At 40.8% G+C, this 26,779-nt stretch overlaps 1 protein-coding gene across 8 annotated transcripts in view; it reads left to right on the forward strand.

Moving 5' to 3' along the window:
- Positions 1–26,779, forward strand: part of ATG10 (autophagy related 10) — a 350,444-nt gene that overhangs the window by 208,273 nt on the left and 115,392 nt on the right. For all 8 annotated transcript variants that reach the window (XM_075541240.1, XM_075541243.1, XM_075541239.1 and 5 more), the window contains one exon: positions 23,024–23,162. In XM_075541240.1, the coding sequence (XP_075397355.1) occupies positions 23,024–23,162 (139 nt within the window). The remainder of the gene's footprint in view (positions 1–23,023; positions 23,163–26,779) is intronic.

The raw sequence follows: 26,779 nt of genomic DNA on the forward strand, positions 1-26,779 counted from the left end.
CTCTAACTGGAGTCTTCTGACTTCGAAATCTAAATGAAAGTATTTTTTTAGTTCATAGAGCCTTAAGGGTGTTGCCTATGGGCTATGTGAAGAGACAAACAAAACTTGGGAAGAAGTTTCTATTTTTAGGTGAAGTGTGTGCCCTAAACTACTTTCGCTTCAAATTTTTATGGTCTCGTGCTCTATTCACTTGAGTAAATTTTGTTATTCAATTGTGATATCATTTTGAAAGTAATTAAAAGACAAATTAATTTCCAGCCACTATTAATGATTGTTAATGCATAATGGCATTATTGTAACAATCATGCATATATTCGTGTGTGCAACAGAATGGGAAGCTGAAATTCTTTTATTTGTAAGAATTTTGTTGATTTGGGTTTTTTCTCAGTTATCATGAATTTTTTAACCAACAAAAAAACTCAGTCTTGCTTTTATTCCTGGATTTTTTTTGGAAAACTATATTATTTTAGCAATACAAGATAACTAAAAGACACAAAAGATGTGTGTGAAATGTACAATTCTGCTGGACATGATTGAACTATGGATTATTTGATATATGTATTAATCCTAATTAATAAAAAGAACAATTTCATAAAAATACTTTTTTATTAAAATAAATAATTCGGCAAAACAACAACAAAAAAAGATATGTGTGTGAAAATAAAAACATTGAAGAATTCTCTGGCTGCAGAAATCCACAGCTTAGTATATATTTATCATGTGGCCCCATGAAGATCTGCTTTGTGGCCCTGGATTTACATATCTGATGGGTCATTGTTCATTTGGTATGGCATGTTCTTTCATCAGTAGACTCCATTAGCATAATATGTGCTCCTACTAGGTGAGCAATAAATTTGGGTTGAAAATTTTATTGCTGGCAAGACTTAGAAATTACCTAAGCCTTCTGATCTTCCAATTATTTCGTGTAGTAGGCACTTCCCTAGCCTGTAGATTGTCAAGTTGATTCTGATTCCACTGATATTTTGTGGCCAGGTGCCAGGAGAGTCTGCAGTAATGTTCTGTTCTGCCCAGCTAACAGTACACATTGCCAGGGGGATGCGGATTGGGGGTGGGGATCACAAACTTGATGGATTGAATACTTCTCTAGAACAAGATAGGTAGAAAAGAACTCTAGAAACAATTTATGTTTATTTATTTAGGCAAATATTTTACTTGGAGTACACTGGAAGTGTCTAGATTAAGGAGAATTGATCTAATAGCTTTAGCCCTGGATTTCTTGACAGAGAAAGATTGATTTTGGTAATGGATAAAAGTGAGCCTGAACAGGAATTCTTGCTTTTACTTTATTTGTGCGTTTTTGTTTTTGTTAGCCTCAGCCATTTCCTCTAACAAATCTCACTGTCTTTGGGGATATTATATTTTCTCATTCAGGCAATATTTCTGTCTCCCTTCCCTGCACAAAGCTAAGGACTTGGCCCCAAAGGAACGATTGCAGCTCTGCCAAGGCTTAGGCCAGGAGACAGAGAGGTGGTTGAGAGGTCAAGTCTGCTGATCCATGTTGGGGAGTGACCGTGTGACCTATGAATTTAGATATGCAAAGTCACAGTATTCCTAGCAGGAATACTATGCATTACTTGCATTGTTTTGAAAAAAGAACTCAACTTATTTGAAAATCTTCAAAACATTTGTTAAATGAATGAAATAGTAACACTGCATCCAGAATGAAAGAAAAAAAGGAAGGATTCAGTAACTCTAACCAGAACTAAGGGTTATACTAACTCTGAGTCATTTTTCTTGTTCTCACCTGCTCCCCTTAATTAGTTCCCCTTGTGGGTAAAAGGGATGGTTACTTGGAAGTATGATGAAACCTCCTTAGGTGGCCCTGATTGTTAGTCCCGTGCTTCTCCCAATAGGAGCAACTGACAGACCAGTACAGGACAAGAACACATCTACACATGTTTTCCAATGTGCCTGTCCACAGTTACACATAAACACACACTCTTTGCAAAGCTGTGAATTAGATTAAGGTTTTTAGCTGGATATTTTGCTTTATTTATGAAACTGCTATTTACAATTAGAAGCTGAAGATGAAGCCTTGAAGCCTGTGGAGGCTCGTCCAATCTTAAACCACTTATTAAAACAAAAGGAAATGGTTGAGTTAAAAATAGGTTTCAGCCTCATGTTTTATTCCGTTGTATTCTTTGGACTCTGTTTAGTATATGCAGTGCCTTAAAGTATTTTTGACATGTTTATAGAAAGTAGTAGCAATAAAAATGTTACTGTTTGAATTTGGGGCTTTGTTTTGTGAAGGACAGAATTTGAAACCATCGGATGAGGACTTAAACTGGAGTAGGATATAGGAATTAATAACTTGCCATTTATTTTTACTGCTGGTATTGAGGCCAATCATCTTTCAAAAGTGTTCTTAAAACCGATATGCTTGATTTGATCATAATCACTGCTAATTAAGCTAACCAAAACAATTGCTTTGTAGGGCCAAACTTTGATGGATCCTTTATTGAAATCTCTATGGATTGTAGAGCAAATGTGTTTCCTACCCAGAACCTTCTTTTAGCTTCAGTCATAATCCTAGTTTGGGAGAGGGCATAAAAATGAATGGGTGATTCTCAGTTATCTTTTTAAGCCTATTGATCACAATCAACCCAGGAAAGATTGAACAGATGGGAGAAAAACAAGACAAAACAAGATGAATTGGGTAAAATACCCAACGATGCCAACAAATACAAGTAAATGTGGTTTCCTTCAGAGGGAAAAGAGAGGGTGCAGGATTTATGTACTCAGCTCAGGCACGTGCCTCCTTTGCTCAGGGCAGTCTCTCTGTCTTGAGCATCTTCCTCGCATGGTTTTTATAATACAAAATGAGTTTCAAAGGGAGTAAGTGAACGGTTCACGTGCTGGCAGAATAGTCTCTTCAACTCCCATGTAGCAGGGGATTTACCTTCTTGTAATTTTAATCTATTAAAAACAAGCAAACTAAACCCAGCCACTTATATTGTATAGAATGCAATTTATTTTAGTTTTAATGCCTTGAATGGCAAAGTAATTTTCCCTCTACCCATGGCGTGTCACTGATCCTATTCTAGAAGGGGACCCATATTATTGGAGCTCACGTTGAATTACTTCATTCAACACATATTTTCCGATCATCTATGGTGCTGAGAGTTGGAGTTAAAAAGACTAAAAGACACTTATTTTTTTAAAATCATTTTACTAGGGGTTCATACAACTCTTATCATAATCCATCCATATATACATTGTAAGTGAAGCACATTTGTACATTTGTTGCCCTCATCATTCTCAAAACATTTGCTTTCTACTTAAGCCCTTGGTATCAGCTCCTCATTTTCCCCCTCTCTCCCTGCTCCCCTGTCCCTCATGAACCCTTGAAACTTTATAAATTATTATTTTGTCATGTCTTATACTGTCTGACCTCTCTCTCCTTTACCCACTTTTCTGTTGTCCATCTCCAGGGACAAGGTTATATGTAGATCCTTATAATTTGTTTCCCCTTTCTACCCCACCTTCCCTCCACCCTCCATTATAGCCACTTTCAATACTAGTCCTGAAGTGATTATCTGTCCTGGATTTCCTGTGTTTTCGGTTCCTATCTGTTTCAGTGTACATCCTCTAGTCTAGCCGGATTTGTAAGGTAGAATTGGAATCATGATAGTGGCGGGTGGGGAGGAAGCATTTAAGAATTAGAGGAAAGTTGTATGTTTCATCGTTACTACGCTGCACCCTGACTGGCTCGTCTCCTCCCCGCTACCCTTCTGTAAGGTGATGTCCAGTTGCCTACAGATGGGCTTTGGGTCCCCAATCTGCTCTTCCCACCATTCACATTAATATGATTTTTTTATTCTTTGATGCCTGATACCTGATCCCTTTGACACCTCGTGGTCACACAGGCTGGTGTGCTTCTTCCATGTGGGCTTTGTTGCTTCTGAGCTAGATGGCCACTTGTTTACCTTCAAGCCTTTAAGACCCCAGTAAAAGACACCATTTTTTTCCCTAAATCCAACATTTAGTGGACAGACTTAACTTGAAAATAATGACAATACAATAAAATAATTGCTGTCTTAAGATATATAGTAATAGAGTCCCGCTTGATGCTTGCCCTGATGAAGATATCACTGAAGGTATGGGTGCTATAGCATGATGTTGTGAAGACACTAGATGGTGCCCGGCCATCAGAAAGAAGAGCATGTGGGGTCTTACAGGCTTGTTTTTAAGCAAGTAGCCATCTAAATGAGTTGTCAACTAAGTTCATATGGAGGAAGCACACCAGCCTGTGTGATCCAAGGATCATAAATAAATAAATTCAGAGCTTAAATTTTGAACACCTGGGTTGCAAAAGTATAGAGATGACAGTGGAAACCCCCAATCCATTTGCAGGGTCCCCACGTAGATTAAGGATCTGTGAATCCCTCGGACCATAATCAAGGGATGTGAACACCGACAGTGTCATTCGGGGAACATCGTAAAGGTGATCATGGCTGATGTAGTTAGGTCAAAATGAAATAGTGTTCTATCATCTGATCTCCCTTTTGACCCATTTTAAGTTGTTTCCGTTTTTAATATTTTATGCTTTCTCTTTGAGGCTTTTCCCCCTATTTTGTCTAGTTATTGCTTTTGTTTGTTCGGATGACCCTGTATGATTGTGCTATGTTTTCTGTAGAGGCAGTCAGTGGATTGAAGCGTGGCAGAGGAGCATGGGGGGGCGGGGGAAGTGGGGCACTAACAACATGAGTATGAGAAGAAAATGTTCTGAAATTGATGGATGGATGGTTGCACAAATCTTCTTAATATGATAGAATGATTAAATTGTACGAAGCATGAAAAAAAAGATTTGTAGTAGTACAATAAGTGTGTGGGAGAAGCTGGATCATACGATAAAGCAGACTCAAGAAAGATCATAAATAGTCTCAGGTAAAGACCATAAACTTGCTCTAAATGGGCTCCATATGATTTCTCTCACTCTTGAAATGTCAGAGCTGTTTGGTTCGAGAATGATGACTAGGGCTGGGGATGATCATTAGGCTTCGGGTCAGCAGTGAGGGTGCAGGACAGCCATTTTCAGTGTCCCACCTCAATGTCCTGAGCACTCCTTATTCCTGTGAGTGCTAGACCTACCATAGACACTTGAGATGGTCTGCATGAAGGTTGTCTGTGGTTGATGGAGCATCCTGTGTTCCATTCGAGTAGCCCTGTAGCTTCCAGGAGTTCAAACCCTGAGGCGGCCCTGAACCAGGAGCAGGCTCTCCTTTTTACTTCCCCAGCCTTTTACTGCTGCTCCTGTAGTTACTTCTTAGAAAACTTAGATTCAAATCGATGAATGTAGGTGGAGCTCCTTCTAAGACAAGGACTCCCATATCAACTCGGCTCTTCAATAGTTATTACGCATGCCTTTTCATTTTTTAAATCCTCAATTTAGAAACTTTCTGAGAAACATGCTACCTACAATTTCTACTGTTTTGTATTTGTACGCTCTACCTGTCACCTCCCAGCCTGTTAAAATAACCCCCTGTTAAAAGGACCCACGACACAACGCACTGCCATCAGTAAATTCTGCTTGAGAGTGCCATTATAGGATGAGCTAGAACTGCCCTGTGGCTTCCCGAAACTCTATCTCTTTAGAGAGGTAGAAAGCCTCTGCTTCTCCAGTGGTTTCAAATGGCTGACTTTGGGGTTAGCCCAGTATGTACCCCCTAAGTCACCAGAGCTCCCCCAAGACTGCTAGCCCACAAAAATGTAAACATTCTGGCTCGGATTTTAAATTTTTAGTTTACAGTGATTTTAAATGGCCCCTCTCCCACCTCCATTAGAAATGCATGCTCTCTTGGCTCAAAGACCCACAAGACACAAAACTTGATCCTCAATGGCAAGGTAGTAGAATGGTTGTCCAGAGTGGCCTTCCTTGCGTTCCCAATTATCATCACATGGGGTGGATGGCTGAGTCGGACCCTTCGTTATTTATTGTTGAGGAAGCCTTTCTGTTCACTCCCTTGCAAGTGAATTGCTTGAGTTGGAAGTTGACGTTCTTGACACAGCTTTTAATGAGTTGTGGAATCATTAAGTACGTGGTAGCTCCTTATCTTTTTTATTATACACATATTACTGTGGGTACAGTATTCCCAAACATCTGCTCAATAGTCCGTTATAGTGGCACAAGAATGCTTTTACACGAATGCAGTAAAGTCGCAGATGCTTCTTAACGACAACTTCCCAATTCATTTAGGAAACAAGTCAGCTCAGGATTTGGGTTTTCCTCCGAGCGTGGCGACTGTGCAGGCAAACAATTCCGGAGGGGTTACAGAGGGCAAACCCAGTCGTTCGGTGTAATTTTTAGGGTGCTGCAAGTTAGTCTAAAAGCCTCATCTTTAACATAAATAAATGAAACCTTGTCATTAACAAAATTATTTTTCTTACTATGCAAATAATCCTTTGCCATTATAAGTAACTAGAAAAATACATGAATTCAGTATTACCAGATTAAACATTTTTGTATGTAGAAAAGTCTGCTGAATATTGGCTTACAATTACTATTAAAATAGGAAAACTGAAAAAAGTTGACTGTCTAGGCATGATAATAGAAGGACATGAGAGTCACCATTTCGAAGTCAAATATGGGTTCTTTTGGGAAGAATACCTGTCACCTCAGGGAGAGATCATGAGGCTCTGGGTTGTGTTGAAGCACTAGTCATTTGCATAGTCCCTCCTTTCACTGTCATTGCCTGTTGTCACCTTTCCTCAATCAGCCCAACTGACCCCATGCATAGTGGAACAAAACACTGCTTGGTACTCCTTTGTATCCATGCTTGGCTGTGCACTATACTGTTGTGATCGATGCGTTTTCACTGGCTGATTTTCAGGAGTCGATTACCAGCCCTCTCCCCTCCCAACTTTCCCAGTTCATGTAAGGCTGGAAGCTCTGGGGACATCTGTGCAGCATCATAACAACATGCAAACCCACCACTGACAGGTGGGACCCACGGGGTGCACTGGCCAAGAATCAAACATGGTTCTTGAACGTAGAATCTTTGAAGTAGATGCATGCCCTCAGAGGGCTCACAAAACTACCCATTGGGATGTAGGATAGAATTCAGCCCCTAACCCCCTGCTTCAGTCATTGTCAGTAGATTAGATAGTCAGCCACGGGGTATTTGCTGAGGAATACTGGAGAAGCTACTGCCTCTACCAATCAGGTCTTCTTCTGAGCTTTGGAAACTGCCTGGTTGGTGACTCATTCAGATTTCCTTGTTTAGAAAGCACTCCATAAGAGGTAAAGATATATCCAGCATGTATCATTTAATATCAAAATATCCAGCCTGTATCATTTAATATTGATTTTTGATTGGGCTCTGACTATCAAACTAGAATGGTTGAAGTTGAGAGCATTGTTCTGAAAGATAGAAAGCAAGGCTATAAAACAACATGTAGGAGATGCATAGAATCAGTTTGCCTTCTTCGTCAGTTTGCTCAAGGCTGTTCTAGCTCTCTGACACTGGACTCTGAAGTGTGGACGTGTGCCTCGGAAGCCCCACAGAGCTACCCATCGACATAGAGGGAAGAACATGAGAGCCTCTATTTATATTTTAAAACCACAACAACATTAGCAAAATAGCCTTACTGATATTTTAAATATGAATCATTTGCTGGAAGATCAAGTGTCACCTGTTGAAGTATTAGGAAGCAGGGGTGGGGCTGGACAAGGCAAATGACATTGGTGCCTTTCTCTGTTCATTATGTCTACCGTGCACTGCGGTAGACCTGTGCCCCAGGTTTACAGGAATACTGTTACTCAGTTTTAGTCAACATGATTCCCATTGATCAGATTAGAGGCTTTAAAAGATTCCTGCAAAGAAACCATGATGATTTTTTAAATGTCAAAATCCTAAAAAAAAAAAAAAGGCAAACAAAACAATCTAACCAGATACTTAAAAACAACTGGCTCTCCAAGTTTGAAATGCACTTGTCATTTACTATTATTAATGACGACCCTTGACCTGTGTGTATGTTGTATCTTGAAATTACCCAAAGAGAGTATGACGTTGTCACTTAAAAGCATCCAGAACATGAAGATAAACCTCTTAGATCCAGAGAAAGGGATTGAGAGGAAGTGTCGTGACTGGGCAAACCCAGTCCGTAATGAAGCTGCTTCCTGGGGATCCGTGAATCTTTTCAGCGGTTGCAGTCATTTAATCCACCCATCAAACAGTGGAAAAAAGAACTGAAGCAAAATCTTTGAAATGACACATCACAACTAAGACGGAAACAAACTACTGTAGCACCTTCAAATTGCTCTCCTCAACCTATTACTAGCAAAGATAGCGGCTGCATCCTAACCTACAGCGTAACGATGCTTCTGTGCCAGCGTATTAAGTGAGGTTAGGGTGACTTCATCTCACATACTTTGGACATGTAATCAGGAGAGACCAGTCCCTGGGAAAGGACTTCCTGCTTGGTCAAGTCAAGGAGACCGTCAGAGATGAACTGACACAGCGACTGCACAGTGGGCTCCTACCTGTGAAGCGTGAGCATGGTACGAACCCAGGTACTGTTGAATTCTGTTGGGTAGAGGGTCACTGTGAATTGGAAGAGCAACCACATGCATCTCCAGTGTTTGGAATTCTGAAAGGTGTCCTGGTGGACCTCTAGGAGAGCATTTGCAACCCACGGGGCCAGAAGTTCAAATCCACCAGCCACTCGAAGGGAGTTGGAATGGACTCAGTCGTTGATTTAGTTTTTTTCTTTAGATAGACATTCAACCCACAGGGGGAGCTCTATTCTGTCATATAGGTCAGTATGAGTTTTATAGCAGATGTGCAGTTATTAATACCTGAGTAAATGAGTGATATGTGTTCTATGGGCACACTTGTGAGTATGCGCGCTCATGTGTGCATCCATACACACACACACACACACACACACACACACACACTATAAGTCAATTCCAACTCATAGCAAACCTATAGGACACAGCAAAACTATCCCTGTGGGTTTCTGAGACTGTTAACTGTTTACACAAGTAGATGCCTCATTGTTTTCCTGTGAAGTGACTGGTAGACTCAAGCAGCCCAATGTGTAAGCCTGTACGCCACTAAAGCACCAACATATATGTGTATATGTTATACAGAGAGAGAGAGAGAAGCTCAAGGGCAGGAAGACAGAGTAAACAAAACAAAGTGTGGAAAGGGCCTTTCAAGTGGACTAGAAGAGAAATTTGTTAAGAAACTCAGCAGTGAGTTGTCTGGTGATACGGACAAAAAGCAGCTACTAAAAATCCATTAAGTTGGGTGATGTGATCATTGGACTAAAAAGAAAACCCTGGGAAAGGGTGATTAATACAATAAAATGGTCAGTGCTTCATGAAAATCCTTTTAAGATTGAAGTTTTAAACCAAATAGGTAACTAAGATAAAATTATCTTTGCTCTGGGGACTATCTTTGCTCCTTTAGTAGTACGGCTTTTGATGATAATTTTATAACTCTGCATGTGATTGTTTATTTAGTAGGAGTCCTGGTGACACAGTGGTTAAGCACTCATGTGGTAACTGCAAGGTCAATAGTTTGAGCTCACCAGCCAATCTGTGGGAGAAACTTCTTTCTGGCAGTCTGCTCCCATGAAGATTACAACCTTCAAACCTCTCTGCCCTTGATTGCAAACACTTGAAAGTGCCTTTGTTGAGTGAATGAAGAAGGTAGTCTGGAACATCTACTGTGTGCCACAGTGTTTTCACATAGTCTCTCATTTACACAATCCTGTGTAGTAAGTTAGGCCTTCATTTAACTAGTAAGGAAATGAGGATCCGGAATGGCTGAGCGATCTGCACATCCAGTGAGTGACAGAGCCAGGAGTTGATCCAGGTTCTGATTCCAAACTCCATGCCCCTTTCACTTGGTGGTGCGGCGGTTGCTCATGCAGAACCATCAGCGGCTCTGTGGACGAAAGATAAGGCTTCCCTGCAGTGCAGTTACAGTCTTGGGACCTCATGAGGCAGCTCTACACTAGCCTATAGGGTCTTCTGCATCTTGGCTTTTATGCTTTTTTGTTTCTCTACCTAGTTGTTTACCAATGTATGTTATCGAAGATTTCTGTGTCACTTAGAGACTCATTAGAAAGATGAGCTCTTTCACCTTGCTTTCACCTTTGCTGACATGCATTATTTAAATGCAGTAGCAACATCTTTGTGCCAATGCCGAGCACCCGGGAAGTACTCATGGAGCATACTGAAGGGACTTAAAGCAGCCCCAATGTTGTCAAGACGAGGCTTGCCTGCAGGTCCGTGAGAAGAGCTCTCTGCTGGTTTCTGGATGTGGTGCTCCCTGTGTACAGGGCCCACCTGGTAGGATTCACACGCTTCTAAAATGCTCTGCAGCTTGTTGCCTTTGGTCTACTTATCAAGCCCTTAGAATTCCCACTGTTTGCCAGTATAATTTACTCATTTCTGGAACCGAGTATTGAAGTGTATTCATATGCTAAAGGAATTTGCAGTTTATGCATCAAGACATTTAAAAATCTCACTTGTTTAAATCAGTGTAGTGCTAGCTCTTGCTTTCGAAAATGACTTCAGCCAAACCTCAGCCTTTGGACTCGATTATCATCGTGCTCTTAACGCTCAGAATGTGTTCCACCCATAGCAGAGCCAATGTGCCATCCTAAGATGGGGCGAAAATGGGGAAAGGGTAAAAGTTCACCATATGGAGACTCAAGGCCCCTTAATAAAGTTCTTATTACTGCTTATTAAAATGTAATAAAAGTAAAGAAGGTCTTAAGTGGACTCTCAGAGACAGCAGCCCGACACTTTGCTTGGTCCCAAGGCTTCCTCGGGGCACAGGCGTGACGAGCTGTCCCCATGGTGCTTCTCCCCACAAGGACCCATGACTTGTAATCTACTCAGTGTGACACGTTTTGTTTTGTTTTTGCACTCCCTGGGCAGGGGTGCCGGTGGTGGTTACAAATGATTTACTTGCTTGACTGCTAAGCAGAAGGGTGGAGGTTGGAGTCCACCCAGAGCCTTTGTAGAAGAAAGGGCGAGCAATCTACTTCCAAACAAATGAGTTGGTGACAACTGCACCAAGTATAGGTCTACTTGACACACAGAGAATGCAAAGGGAATTTTTATAGTGTTGTTGTTTTTAAATCTGGCCTGCCTGTTAAAGAAAAAGTTTTCAGACCTCTGGGCTAGGGGATAAGAAAAATGAGAAGACTGTTTCTTATCAGGTGCCACTGGGTCAGTTCAGATACCGCCATCCTGCGTCCTCCTCACAGCTATTGCGATGTTTGAACTCCTTGTAGGCAGCCACTGTGTCAATCTATCTGCTTGAGGTTCTTCATCATTTTCACCAACGCGTCACTTTCCCAAGCATGATGTCTTTCTCCAGGGACTGGTCTCTCCTGGTGGCATGGCCAACGTAGGTGAGGGGAACTCCCACCCTCTGTTGTAAGCCTTAGGCTTGCACTTCTTCTAAGACAAGTTAATCCATTCTTCTAGCTGATCTTGGTATAGCCAATATTCTTTATCGATACCATAATTCAAATGCATCCGTTTTCCTTCAGTCTTCCTGTTTCATTGGTCAGCTTTCCCATGCATGTGAGGTCACTGTAAATGGCATCTACAGAGATTAAGAAGAGCCTTAATCTTCAAATTGTCACTTTAAGGGGTTCTTTTACAGCAGTTTTGCCCAATAAAATGCATTGTTTGATTTCTTGACTTCTGCTTTTATGATTGTGGATCCAAGCAAAAGGAAATTGTTAACAATTTCAGTAGTTGTTTATCATGATATTGCTTATTGGTCCAGTTGTAAATATTTTTTTATTTCTTTGCATTGTGTTGTAATCCACACTGAAGTGTGAAGTCTAATCAGATAACTAGGGTGAAAAGATACAACCCTATCACACACATTTTCTAGTTTAAACCATATAGTATTTCTGTATAATCCTATGTGAATTACAGGCTTCCCATTTGTCCAATTAAGTTTTCTGAATGTTCTATTCTGCAAAATGCTATCCACAATTTGTTATAATCCACACAGTAAAATGTCTTTACATAATCAATAACATACTCATTCACTGCCATCAAGTTGGTTTCTACTCAAAGTAACCCTGCAGTATAGAGAACTGCCCCTGTGGGTCTCTGAGCCTGTAACTCTTTAGCAAGCCATGATGTTTTCCGTTGCCTCATATGCACGTGAAAGTTGAACTTTGAATAGGTAAGACAAAAGAACAATTGATTCATTTGAGTTGTGGTGCTGGAAAGAATATTGAAAGTACCATGGATTTTAGAAGAACAGACCAATCTATCTTGGAAAAAGCGTGGCCAAAGTGCACCATGGAGGCAAGGATGGCAAGACTTCATCTTACATGCATTGGACATCTAGTCAGGAGAGACTAGTCACAGAAGAAGAGCATCATGTTTGGCAGAGGGCAGCAAAGAAGGGGAAAGCCCTCATGGAGATGGAGTGACCCAGAGGCTGCAACATGGGCTCGGGCACAGCAACAATGGATGGCCCAGGACCATGCAGTGTTTTCTTTTGTTGTGCATAGGGTTGATATGGCTCCTAACTAACTTGACGGCACCTAACAACATCAACAAAAACTCTTTACATGGATAGAAAGCCTCATCTTTCTCTCATGGAGTGGCTGGTGGTTTCGAACTGCAAGCCCAATGAGTAACCACTATGCCACCAGAGTTTGCACCCAGTAAAGCACAGAAAAACAACGTTTCTGGTATTACCTGCCTTCACCCAAGATCCTTCTGACATCAGCAAAGATATCCCTTATCCTGAATCCTTTTCTGAATTCACTGGACTATCTGGAAGCTTCTTACCAATGTACTGCTGCAACTGTTTCTGAATTATGTTCAGCAAAATTTTATGTGTATGATATGAATAATAATGTTTGATATTTAAAAATTAGAACTAGGATTATCTAAAAATAGGAAGAGATATCTGAAGCCAAGCGATATTTTATTTTGCAAATGTTTGAAAGTATGTTATATGAAAGATGATGACTCTTGGGTCTTAATTTATTTGATGATAAACCTAATTGAGACTGACCTGCTTTGTCACACAAGAAATACTTTTCCAGCTCTGGAATTAAAAAGGGAAAATGGCATGTCTTACGTATAGATGCTTACATGCATGGTACAAAATTTATTCTCTTTTTGCACCATAAATTTCACTACTAAATATTTCTTTTGTTTAGTGTCATCAGCTACATATCTAACATAAAATATAATAATTGATAGAAGAGTTACCTTGAGTCATGAATGGCTATTAATATTTTATCAGTGCGCATTTGGGTGTCTCAAATGTTAGCCTTATTTCTGGGTTTACTTAACCTGCTGATTAAAAAATGGCACCAATTTTCCCTTAGAAGCTCTAGCTTTGAGATATAGAACACATATCCCACTGTTCACTCTGCTCACCCATTAAAAAAATCAAGGCATTTTAATGTAGTGGTGGTTAGCCTGAAATAAAAGAAGCACATGCTGGCTTTATTTAAAGTAGTATGTATTGAACTAATGTGTAGGTCAAGTTAATTCAAAGATATATTTGAGCATTGCAAATTACATGACCTTGGAATTTTCCCGAAGTATCTCTTCACTTTTATTAGGAACAGAATAGCAGTCAGTTCCAATTTGTTGTCTTAAAAAGGGGCCAACATGACACTGACATACAAGCAGTAAGAAGCCTGATGGTGCAGTGGGTTGTATGGTTGACTGCTAAGCACAAGGTTAGTGATTGGAGCCCCCACTATTCTGCATGAGAAAGATGAGGCGTCCTGTTCCCATGATGATGTAAAGCCTAAGAACCCCACAGATGTTCCACTCTGTCTTATCGGGTTGCTATGAGTCATGATTGACTGGTAATGAGTTTGGTACAATAAATAGAGACACAAATGTTCTGAAACCCCGAAAGGGTCTGTCAGAGTTCAAACTCTTTTATTAAAATAAAATGTTCCAGAAGAACTTTTCCACGTGTATATAGAAACTCTTAAAAGTTAAAATTTTTCTTATAATAAAGCTTGGAGACAAACTTACCTCTGAAACATTTAACATGAATTATCCATTGACTCCTATTATAGTAGAATGTGTTCTAAAATGTTCACAGCATAATTTGAAGAAGGAAAATGTAGATCTTCAAACTATTTATGAAAATTGCTAGGAAGTCTCACATTTTGAGCCTTACATGTTAACAAAAGTGTCTTTTCCATTTTCTTTTTTCTCTTCCATGCTTCTCACCCTGTTTACTAGCTTTGTAGTATCCAACTTGTAGTCGGTGTGTATTGCACAACCTCCCCTACCAAGAAGAAAAGCCCACTACCATCTAATCCATTCTAACTCAAAGTGACCGTATAGGACAGAAAAGAACTGCTCCGTTGGGTTTCCAAACCTTTACATCTTTTAAAGACTGCAGAGTGACTATTGAGTTTGAACCACTCACCCTATGATTGACAGCTCAATGAATAACCACTGAGCCACCATGGGTTCATATACAGCTTCCCTTGGATATACCTTATTACCTAATTCTTTTAAAAATATTTCTTACCTTTTTTGTCTTGTCCTTAAGTAATTTGTCACTAAGTAATTTGTGGGTCTGAATTCTTTTCATATTTAAAACTAGGATGATAAATTAATAAATTAGTATAACTTCATGGCTAAAAATATAGTAGAACACCATGTTTCAGAAACTAGAACTGATATACTCTCACTAGTACAATTTTCTGAATTGGTGCCCCCCAAATAACCTCAGGAACTGGCCTGAAAACCAAGACACCAAGAAAAAAAATTTTTTGTTGTTGGGTTGTATATTCAATCAATATGAAGGGAAAGGTAAAAATGAAGTGTTTTTGTTTGTTTATTTTTTGGCTAAGAGAAGACAACAGTAAGTCCCTGTGAGAGAACATCTGAATTGGGAGTCAAGGTGATGACTTACTGGGGGCACATAGGCTAGCATGATCTCACATGAGATGACGTTCTTTCTGAAAATGTAGTCAATGACAGCTAGTTGGTTTGTAGTTTAACTTGGAGACTTGGTGATTGGGTTTCCCTGATTTTATAATCCCATGAACTACAAAAATAAAGATCCCTGAAATAGGCCCTCTGCATGTATGGGAATTAAGCCTCCTTGCTGACACCTTACACACACACACACACACAGCCCCTGAGACATAGTGACTAAAGTGGAGTCAAATCTAACTCAACCTACTGCCATTGAGTCAATTCTGACTCATAGCAACCTTATAGATAGAATTTCTGAGACTAAATTTCTATGGGAGCAGACACCCTCATCTCTCTTCTTCAGAGAGGCAAGCGAGTTCGGATTGTTAGGCTTGCTGTAGCAGCCCAGCTCCTCACTCACCATGACTCCCTGTCTCCTTAAACCTCACAGTAGACCTGCTGAATCCAAATTTTAAGATGAAACCGGGAATACATGTTTAACATTCGCCACCCCTGTGAATCTAATGATCTTTTGCAAAGTGAAAAAAGTCCTGCGATTGGAGCTTGAAGATGTCATTAAGTTTGTGTCCCAGCTGCATTTCTTATTGGTAGGATGGCCTTGAGGCCAAGTGGTATAGTGTTCGTAAGTGTGCTTAAAAACCTACGTCGTTGTTAGCTGCTGCTGAGCCATGAAGAGCTCATGCTCATGGAAAGTAAATGTTGTCAGATTAGCGACCGCCCGCAAGACTGCATGCGGATCTCACCAATGTGACCCATCGGGTTTTCACTGACTGATTTTCAGAAGATCACTTGGCTTTCCTTCCTAGTCCATCTTCGTCTGGAAACCACACTACAACGTGTTCAGTCTCATAGCAACGTACAAGCTAGGTGGTGCAGCTGAAGAGGTGCGTTGGCTGGGAATCCAACCCGGGTCTTCTGTGGGGGAGGTGAGAATTCTATTACTGACCCACCACTGCCTGTAGAAAAACTATAAATCCTGATAACTGATGCTAGTCTTTATTACGTAACCTTAAAGGGTAACGGACTAGATACACAGTTTGACTGACTTCAGAAGCCAGAGAACCAGGTGAAAATCTTTCCCTCTCCCTGGAGTTAGTCATGACTTTGATAAGAAATTTCGGTTTTTCAAATCCCTTATTCTGCTCATTCTTGTGGATTTAGATGTAAACACTGTTCCTGCACAGCAGACATCTCAGAAAGATGAGAGACTTCACTTGGTTTTTCAGTCCTTTTGACCCCTTCTCTTTACAAAACTGCTTTTCAACAGTGTCTTTGATTAACATACCCTGGGTACTGGCTCCTCCTCCTTCTTGCCTGAGAACCCGTGTTCTCTAGCACAGAGTCTACGAGACAGCTTCTTTTCTGCTTCGACCTTTATTTAGCCTGTTTGCTAGCTGCCCAGCTCGAGGCACATGCTGTCTCTGGAGCAGTGTTTCTTAAAGGAAACAGAGCCTAAGACACACAATAGAGCCAGCTGGAAGCACCCAGAAAGCTGCCAGATGTGCCCTGGCTGGCTTTGGAGCCCTCACCCCTCCTGCCTTGCCCTTGAGCGTGCCAGTCTGCAGAGGAGGAGACAGATACTTCCTCTCAGTGGGAACCCACATTGGCCACGCTGATGCTAATTCCCTCCCTTCCGATGTAGCAGCGAGAGCAAAGACTATTGCTTCTCTCTCCTCCTCTTTTATAAAATCAGTAGGGGGAGTGAAACTGTCCCTGGGAAAGGTGGAGCCTCAGCAGGATACTATTGCTGGGGTCACCGGGCTGACCCCCCTTTGCTGTTTCAGCAATGTCCCCGGAGGCTCTCAAATACAGGCCTACAATGTGCTGAACCCTCTTCTGTGTACCGGGTACAACGTTTACACTTGCTCGCAGAGTGACATAGCTTGCAGAGGTTCCTGCGACAATCATGTGAAAGTCGTGGAGATTTCAAAAAGAGACTCTGCTAGAGATTGAGGGGAAAGACCACCACCTGTAAACTGATGAGCATGTGAAAGAAACATAGAGACAGATGATGTACAGTCCCATGTAGATTGTTTTTATAATCCACTGTAATTGTTTTAATATTTAGAATTCCTTCTTAGGGAATTGACTTTTCAAGGGTTTATCAAAAGGCTTCGCCACTAGTCAGCCTTTCACACCTCTGAACATATGAAATGGGGGCTGGTTTAGGACAATCTGCTAACAGAGAGTTTGTTACAGGGTCCATTTACCCATGTGATTGGGTTGCTTATGTGTCTGCTCACGGTTATAGGGAAGGACAGTCTCAGAACCTGTGGTATCTCCACCACACATTGATACTTTCGGCTGGGACTTTGCTGATGCGTGTAGATAAGCACTGGACTACTAACTGAAAGGCTGAGGGTTCAAATCCACCCAGAAAGTAGTGGTTGCTTCCCAAAGGTCACAACCATGACAACTGAGTGTAGTTTTACTCTGCACACTTGGGTTGACATAAATGAAGAAAAACCTCAATGGTAATTGACAGCAACAGTTAAATTTGAGTTAAACATCTAATGGGGTAGAAGTTCGAACAAAACAACAACTCTTCCTCAAAGGATACAGTATCCTTGATGATTGATTCTGGGACCCCCTTGCAGACACCCAAACCCAAGCTTTCTCGGGTCCCATGTGTAAAAGGAAAAACTCATTAGCACAGAGCCTACCCACCTCCTCCGCCTTTAAATCTTCTGTGGATGACTTATGATACCTGAGCAATGTGAATACTGTGTAAATGTACTCTATGCTCCCTCTTGGGCTTTCAAGGACTGCTTTGGTGGCTTAGCGGTTGCTCATTGCTTAGCGGTGAGGTAGCAGCTGCCTCCAGAAAGAGGTACAGTCTCAGGGACTCACTGGGGCAGTTCAACCCCGTCCTTTGGGGCTGCTCGGCGTCCGAATCCACTCCATGGCTGTGAGTTTGGTTTGGTTTTTTTTGACCACATAAGTGCTTACTTAAAAAAAACCAAAAAAAACCTTCGATTCAAATTAGTATATATTCAGACTCAGAACCCTTGGACATGTAGGGTCAACTATATTATGACTAAAGCTGATTACTGTTGTTGCTCAATAATAATAATAGAGATTATTAGTGATGGGAGAAAAGTTTTTCTCCCTTCAATTACTTTTCTCTGTAGGCTAAATAGAGATATGGATCTTATTTTCAAAGCTCAATACACTATTTGGGTTTGCTTTCAATAAAATATCTATGAAGTGTCTTCAGCATGATCCCTATTTAATGGAATTTAGTCATAAAGCTTAATTCATATCAGATTTTCTAAATGAGAGATCACTGTCAACTTATTGTTAATTGAATTCAATAAATTCAAGGTTTCTATAATTAATGTGAACCACTTAATCTTTTAGCTACTTGAATGAATGTAATTCTCTAAACACAGGTATCTTCTCATTTAATGAAATAGTCCCATTTTAAGAAAAATAAAAGTATATAAGATTTATTTTTTCTATTAACTGTTAATATCAAATTAAACATACTCAGATCCCTCACACATCACAGAATTAAAAAACAAAACAACAAACAAAAACCAGCCCAGTAAAATATTAACAAATGTTCTTAAAATGTTAATACTAATATTACATTGTCTGAGGCATGGATCCAAATTACATATGTAAGTGATTTGTGGCATCAGTTTAAAGTGCATACATAGGAATGAGAAGTAGCATACTGCAAGCTGCTGACAAGGATCTCAATGAGTTCCAGATCTACCTGTCTCTCTAACTGCACTGGGTGAGCCACTAATCTTTACAGGCCTTACTATTCACACCAAAGTGTTAGGTTAGATGGGAAGCTTCAAGTTCATTTTACCATTTGAGTTGCATGATTCTGTATACTGTAATGTGGTATTGGAAACTTTTTCTGTTTTGTGTGTGGACTTTGTACACATTTTATATTCTAATTTATTTTTGGAGAATTTAAAATATTCAAAAAATGGACAGGGTAATATAATGAACATCCTGGGACCCATCTAGCAGACAGAATAGCCATCAATCAATCTGTGGCCAGTCTTGCCACTTTGCATCTGCACATGCCAATCCCGTTCCTTTTTTTTTTTTTAAGTTACAAAATGTCTTTAAAAACAGACTTTTCCAAGTGGCAGTTTGGAGGAAACAGCTAGCAGTTAAGTTCACCCTGTCTGTATCATACTTCTTTTGCTCCTGGGGTCTTCCTGTGGCTTTAGTGTTTGAAACGCAGGCAGCAGCAGCAGCAGACGTTATCCCCAATCATTGAACCTTCTGCTGGCCACTCTTCTAAATACAAACGGGCAAAGTCTTAAACCCCTCTTACTCATTTTTTAAAATAGTTTTATTAGGGGCTCCTACAACTCTTATCACAATCCATACATACATCACTGTGTAAAGCACATTTGTACATTCATTGCCCTCATCATTCTCAAAACATTTGTTCTCCACTAAGCCCCTGGCATCAGCTCCTCATTTGTTCCCCTCCCCTCCCTCCCTGCTCCCCGCTCCCTCACCTCTTACTCACTTCGTTGGAAGAAAAAAAAATAAGTCTAACTTGGATATTAGAAATTAAAGCAAACACACCAATACACACTCCTGTAAGAGTATCACGGTTTCATTTATTTTAAACAGTCAAATTGTATTTGTTCTTAATATCCTTTTAATTCATTGTCTACCTTCTGCACTAATCCTTGCTTAAGTAGCTCCTTAATACTTTCTCTTGCTTCCTCGGCTGACTTTTCATTTGAAAAGTCCTCATCAGAAGCGGGCATAGAGCCGTTGGTGGTTGATGCTGTTGCTGTCTTCTGAGTTGGATGGCCCTTTTCCATTCTTTATTAACTTGCCCCCTGGCCTGCTAGTCTTATCCCAGGAAATAGGTTCCTCATCACCATCCAAGTAGGTAATTCCATCTCAAAGCCAACCAGAGATTCAACCAGTGAGATTATCACATTTATGTAGAAGGCCTTTGGAATTGCTTCTCTCCTTTTACATATTGGGTGCCTGGTTCAGAGCCATAAATCCCGGTGAGGTTTGCCTTCTCCATGAAGGGGTCCTCCCTGCCATCTTTCATTCCAAGTTCCATTTGCGCTTGTTCTTCTCTCACATCCCAGTGCTCACCGCAGACCACCTGGGTCATTTGGAAGCACCCTGCGCCTAGCTGGGTGGTCCACAGGTCTGGTCTGCAGCGGTGTTTCCATTTGGCAGGTGCTATTCCACCACAGGATTGTGGCATGATGTCCACATGGGTCCTTGCTGACACTTAGATCCGCAATGATTGGACGTCCTCTTGGAAGATTCCTGCCTTCCTGATGGAGGGTTCTTCCAACCCTGAAACCAAAATCTCCGAAGGTGTGAAAAGCAAACAAACAAACAATAATGTCTCCCTTGGAACACTGATGATCATCTTGAAACTCTTCACCATACGCTTCAGATTATTTCTGGTTTCACTATTTGATAGAACCTCATAAGCAGCACCTCGGTCCTGGAATTTCTCCAGTGCTCATGGACCATCAGGATTCCAGGTAGGATCAAACTGCAGGGTTGGTTATTTATAGGCTTTGGAAATATCCATTCGAGAGGGAATTTGAGGCATCATGAAGATCTTACAGACATCTAGCTGGCAACCACGGCCTGATGAGGTGTGGCAGAAACAGGCAGAAAGTGCCCAGGTTCTGAGGGGTTGTGGTTCTTCAGTCCCAGATGGTATCCCATGTGCTCCTCACATCCCCATCCAACAGGGTCTCCTACTCCATGGACAGCAACAGCTAGCCAGCCCTCCACTCTGTTATAGTAAACTCCCTCCGTTCACATGAGATCTGTTCTCTCTTCTAGCACCTTGAGGTCTTAGACATTATGTAATTCTTAACAGGACTCAAAAAATGCTTCACCATTTTTTTCCATAGCATTTCTTGAGAAATTTGAGAGAATTATGGATTCACTTGCAATCAACTTGATGGCAATGGGTTTGGGTTTTGAATATATTCCTGTATGTGTATATACATATTTCTATTTGTAGATTTAGCTCCAATAATAAATGTTTCTTTCTTGTACATAAGCATAAGAAATAAAATAATTCAAGAACAAAAATACAATTAGAAAGATGGACCAGGAGTAAGAACAAACAAATCACGATTTTGCTGACTTTAAACCAGGCAGTCTTCCCTGTCCTGTTTAAGGGACTGCCTATTGGTCCATGTACAGAATGTGTGTATGAGCACAGTGGAATGTTCTGAAATTCCCATTCTCTTTAATGTGATCTGTTGAATGCCTTTGTGTAATCAGTGGAACACAAGTCAACATCTTTCTGGTAACTTCTGCTTGCCTAAGAGCCATATGACCTCAGCAGTGATATCCCCAGTGCCATTATTTTGTAGTATCAGATAATTATAATCAGCAATAGGGACTATGAACCAATGATGGCTTACACATGCCACGAAATACTGTGAAACTGTAGAATAAGAATTGAATGCACAGCTGTGACATGGTAGCACATGGATGTGTAAGATATCCTTGAGTGAAAAATCAAACATAGGGACATATGTGTATGCAGCATGATTCAACTGTGTGTGTGTGTGTTTGCGCGTGTGCACACACACACACACACACACACTTTAACACACACCAAAACATAACAAGCTTCTGGAATGAAAAACCACACTGATCTGTTAGAAATGGTTGTACCTCTGAGATAACTGGGATGAGAATTACACTTCACGTTTGGTGTACTTGGTTAGTGTTTGCCATTCTCTATCACAAAGATGCAGTGTGTTCACAATGTTCAGAAAGAAGAGAAATTTCAAAAGCTAGACAGTTCAATCTCTGACACAAAAAGAAAGAATTTTGTTAAAAAAACTGCTCTGAAAAAAATAACTGCTTTGAGAGAGGCCACAAGTACCTATATGCTTGGTGATTTAGAAATTCTCTTTCTCACAATCCATTAATTTTCAGTATCTTTCAATATTATTTCTGATTATTGTAGTCCATTGTGCTTAATTGATAGCATGTACCTGGGCTTTGGAGAACAGTATGTGATTTATTGATTCGCATCTCCCCTAGTGAATTGACTAGGAGCAGGGCATTGGTGAAGGAAACAGCGATCTGAGACAGCAGTGCTTGTACTTCACTCCAAGGGAAACCTTATTTCATATCGAGGAAGTTTTGACATCTTTCCTGTGCCTCTTTCCAACAGTTTATTGTTTTTGTAATTGTCTTAATGAGAAGTCGAAACGAGCCAAATCACCCTTCTTCATTCCTTTTACTGATTTCATTTTGAAGGAAATTCTTCACCCCATATAAATACTTGAATAGAGATTCTAACTCATCCTATTCCTTAATCGCTTCAAACAGTAAGACTTCTCCCCCCACTCCCCCATGTGATAAAGAAATACAAACCAACCCCAGGGTGATTCGGTAGAAGAGAGATGCCTGTCACCATTGCGGCTTCCAGCACCCTGTTTTACTGCTATTGATGTTTGCTACATAGTCTGTCATAAATCAGGATTTGTTGTAGAAATCGACCCAAATAGCACAATGGTGAAGATTCACCTTAGCTTTTGAAATATGCCTAACAAACTCAACCTCTTGCAAATAACTTTCTTATTCAAAATGGATCTGGGAATTGTTCAGCACACAGTGAGTCATTGTTTGCAAGTACAAGAGAATCTTTAGGGACATTTCCCAGTCTCTTGTTCAATTGTTCAGATGTTTTTAGCTTTCACAGGTAGGGGAAAATGTAGCTTGTACAGGCATCAGCTTGTGGCTAAAATTGTACTGTAAAAATTTTTGCAGAGTTGCTGTTGAAATGGATTGTGTGCTTTCTGTCGGCCTATTACTTTCTCCAGAGCGGCTTTGTCTCTCAAAAACAATCTGGAATTACTTAATGTTAATGTTTTCTGGTTTTAGTATTTACCCAGGACTCAAATGTTAAACATTAATATGGGAGGCTCCCTTTCCCTTACTTCACTGGCCTATATTTATTTAACTGTTATTCTGCAGGAAGAGAATCGCATCTTCGTTTCCTCTTCATGTTAGTGTACCCTTTTGCTGCTGTTGTTGTTTCAACTGACAAACTCGTTTTTTTGTTGTTGTTGGCTTTTTTTCCAGGAGGATTTAGAACTACCCCCTGATGATTCTGAAGTGACCGAGACTACAGCGGAATGGGACACGATTAAATATGAGTATCATGTCCTGTATTCCTGTAGCTACCAAGTGCCTGTGCTGTACTTCAGGGCAAGCTTTTTAGGTAAGATGCTATCTGATGGGAGAGCTCAATTCATTGCATAAAAGGCAGAACCCATATTTGGGAAATCATTGGTGGGGGTGGCTTGGAGAGGGAGAAAAGAGTTAAAAATAAGAAAACCGTGGGTGAGGTCAGGTTTTACCAGTAAATTTTGTCATGCTTCAGAAAGAGTGAGTACCAAGACTTCAGAGTGAATGATATCATCCCAGATTCTTGGCCTCCTGCCCAAGGTTGAGCAAACCCCCCTGGCCCTTCCCTTCACTTTAAACAAGTAGGGACAACTTAAAGCTGCAATGTTTGTTTACTTCCAACTGTCCAGTGCAAATCCCTTCCGATTTTCAAGCGATCCTATCTATTAACTCCGGAGCCTCAGTGCCTTATCCTCCTGAAGCTGATCACTATTTCAAGAGCTGTTTATCAATTAGTGTAAGCTATTCTTAAAAATAACACGGTTTCCTTTGGTCGGCCAGCTGTACACTCGCATGCCTCTGCTTCCCCCGCTGCTGCTGCTGCTCAGCTCATTCCCCTGCCAAGAAGGTGGAACACCCAGCTCCTTTGAGGTTGTACTAATAAAGCTTATTTAATCAGCAGCCACACGGAGCCTGCCTGCCGCAGCTCTGCCCCTACTGCCCACCAGCTAAACGGGGTCAGCCCTGTGAGGCCCTGCCGCCCTGGACGCAGAGACCCAGAGGAGTCTCTTCCTGGCCCACCCCATACTCTCTCTCTCCTTTTTCTCTCCGGCCTTATCAGCACCATTTTGCATTTTGAACAGGCTTCTAACTTTTTCTGGATAGCTAAGACATCTGAATTTAGCCAGTGATATTTTATTTTTAATTAAAAAGTAGCTTAAGCTGCTTTGAATGTGTATTTGGTAGATTTAATCACTTGCTGCCTTATATTGTTTAATGGTCTCTAATTTTGCAGTGTTGGCGGTTTAACAAGCACTTAGGATTTAAAACACAAGAACAAATTCTCATAGACTCCCTGGTGAGAAGATTTTAATCTGAGGTGCAGTTCCTAAGAACTGACAATTTGGGGTAAATTTTCAACATGGGACATGGGGAATTGAGGACAAGGATAGTTCACTAATTCACAAACTCTTGCTGCAGGTTTATCCGGATGATTATTAGCAGCATTTAAAACTTCCCCTTTCTGGTGATTATATTTGGTTTGGAGCCCAGAGGTGCAAAGAGCGCTTCTTTGTCAGTGAGCTGGGTTATGCTAAAAAGCAGAAGGAGCTGTATTTATTATTGACAAAGGAATTGACATTCCTGGTTTGGGTTTCCACTGGCTTTACCCAGTACCTTCTGGCTTCAGAGGCATGTGAAGGCGCAGGTCGAGGAACTAGGACACCACTTCTCCAGTACTGTACTTTCATAGAAGTAATTAGTATTCACCATCAGCAGTTAATCACCAGAGAAGAGCTCCCAGAGACAAAACAAGTTGTTTAGCTTGTCAGCATTAGGGAATCGGAGGTCTTGCAACACGACTGCTTTGGCCTGGAAGTGGGTCTTGCTGAAGCTGGTGGATGAGCTCCTGTGCGCGCTTGGCTCTGATGAGCCGACAGCTCCCCTCACAGCACAGCTCAGTCATTGTTCCTGCAAGTCCAATTATCTTGTCGTGGCATGTGCATGCTTCCGAAGATCCTTTTCTCCACCATGGCTTTCTGGTTCTTTGTATATCTCTAAACCATCCCTTGTATGCACCTGACAAAGGAAAAACAAAATACGGCATTCGTATGAGGTCTTCCCCCTACTCACCCTCTACCCCCCTCTCTAGCCCCACTTCGATTCTCTGTTGTATGGAATGGACTTCAGGATGTTTTTTAAAAATTCCTTTCAGTCCCAAATTTACTTCATGCCTGGTTGGGTACATGAAAACACCGCATTTATTGTTTTGTAATGCATGCTGAATGTTTTCTCATAGAGTCATGAAAAATGATTCCTCCTTTTATCATATTCTTATATTTTCTCTTCACCTAGCTTCACTTAATGGGTGTTGGAAAAAAAAGGTTCACCTTTAATTCTATATATATAATTTCCCTCAGTTCATTCCATGTTCTTATGATAGCTAATCCTTTGGGCCTCCGTGTGTTCGTTAAACAAAGCTGGTGGTGTGGTGGATGGAATCCTAATATCTTCCTCTTATTCCAGATCTGGGTTTCCCTGTCTCCTTTCAGGAGAGTTCCGACCTAGACAAGGATAACTATAAAATTTCTGGCCCAGAGTCTGTTCTTTGCTTCAAAAATAGTTCACCAAGTCTTGTTTCTTGATGGATACTTAGAATTTCTTTTGTATCTAATACTGACTAAATTTGATTTCTCTGCATTGTTAAGAATTGTGTTGCTGTCCCTCTCTTTTAAGAAGAAAAATGAGTAATAGACGGTTTCCATTTAAATAAACATTACTCATTCTGTTATGAACTAGCTTAGATTCTGGAAAAAATCCTTATTCTGTTTCTTATAATGCAAGTCCACTCCACTGTGAGTCCTTGCAATTTATGGTGCAGTGCCTGCTTGGCCAGCTGCTGTCCCAGGTTCATCTAAAATGCCTTCTGCTTTCTGCTAAGCCTGTCATATCAGCTCATATCACTAGTTGCACTAGTGCAGTTATTTGTTTACTTGTTGCATTATTACAGTTATTTGCTTACTTGTTTATAAGATAGTGAGCTAGAAGTTAGCATTCTATGGAAAAAGAGGAGAGGAAGGGAATTAATAATATTGAGTGCCTACAAAATGATAGGCTATATTCATAGCTGTATGCAGGTGGGGAGTGTGAAAAGACAGAGGTATAGTCAATTAATTTGGTCCTTCTAGCCATAACTACTTATGTGATCGACTGTAATTCTAGACTCTATCCACCTGTGGCTATCGTCCCATTTTGGAGGGCATTCTCTACCAATGGACAGGCTTAGGGTGGGATTGAGACCTGACTTTAGTAGAGGGTGTGAATCAAGCCCCTCTTTTTGTTTCCTTGGGGGCATCTTCAAAACTCTGTCTTAGTAGATTTCAAGACACCCGCCTGTGTTTTCCTTGCATGGATGTATATACTGGTTCCGCCATACCGTTTTAACACACCTGGAAAATCATACCTGTATTTCTTGACTGAAATTTGGTAGAAGCAAGAAGATGTTCTATAGTTTTTGGCTTCTGGCTCTGGATGCTGAATTTGACTTGCCTCTGCCAGACCTTCAAATTTGAAACTGGTAACTTATGACAAAATAATAATAATTTATGAATTATGAAGGGTTCATGACGGAGGGGGAGTGGGAAGTGAGGGGGGGGGGGAATGAGGAGCTGATATTAAGGGCTCAAGTAGAAGGCAAATGTTTTGAGAATGATGATGGCAACAAATGTACATATGTGATTGACCCAATGGATGTATGTATGGATTGTGATAAGAGTTGTACGAGCTTCCAGTAAAATGATTAAAAAAATAAAGCACAATACAAAAAACAAAGAAACTGAACGGCACCCACCACCATCATGTGAGGCATTTTGTCGAGGTTCTGTGAGTTTCTGTGAGACCTTGCAGAGACTTGAAATACCCAGGGACGTGAGTGAATACGCTCAGGGGAGGCTTTTTCTTCTCATTGCCCTTGAGTCAATTCAGACTCATAGT

This window comes from Tenrec ecaudatus, chromosome 2 (assembly GCF_050624435.1).
Source record: "Tenrec ecaudatus isolate mTenEca1 chromosome 2, mTenEca1.hap1, whole genome shotgun sequence".
NCBI classification, from domain to species: Eukaryota; Metazoa; Chordata; class Mammalia; order Afrosoricida; family Tenrecidae; genus Tenrec; species Tenrec ecaudatus.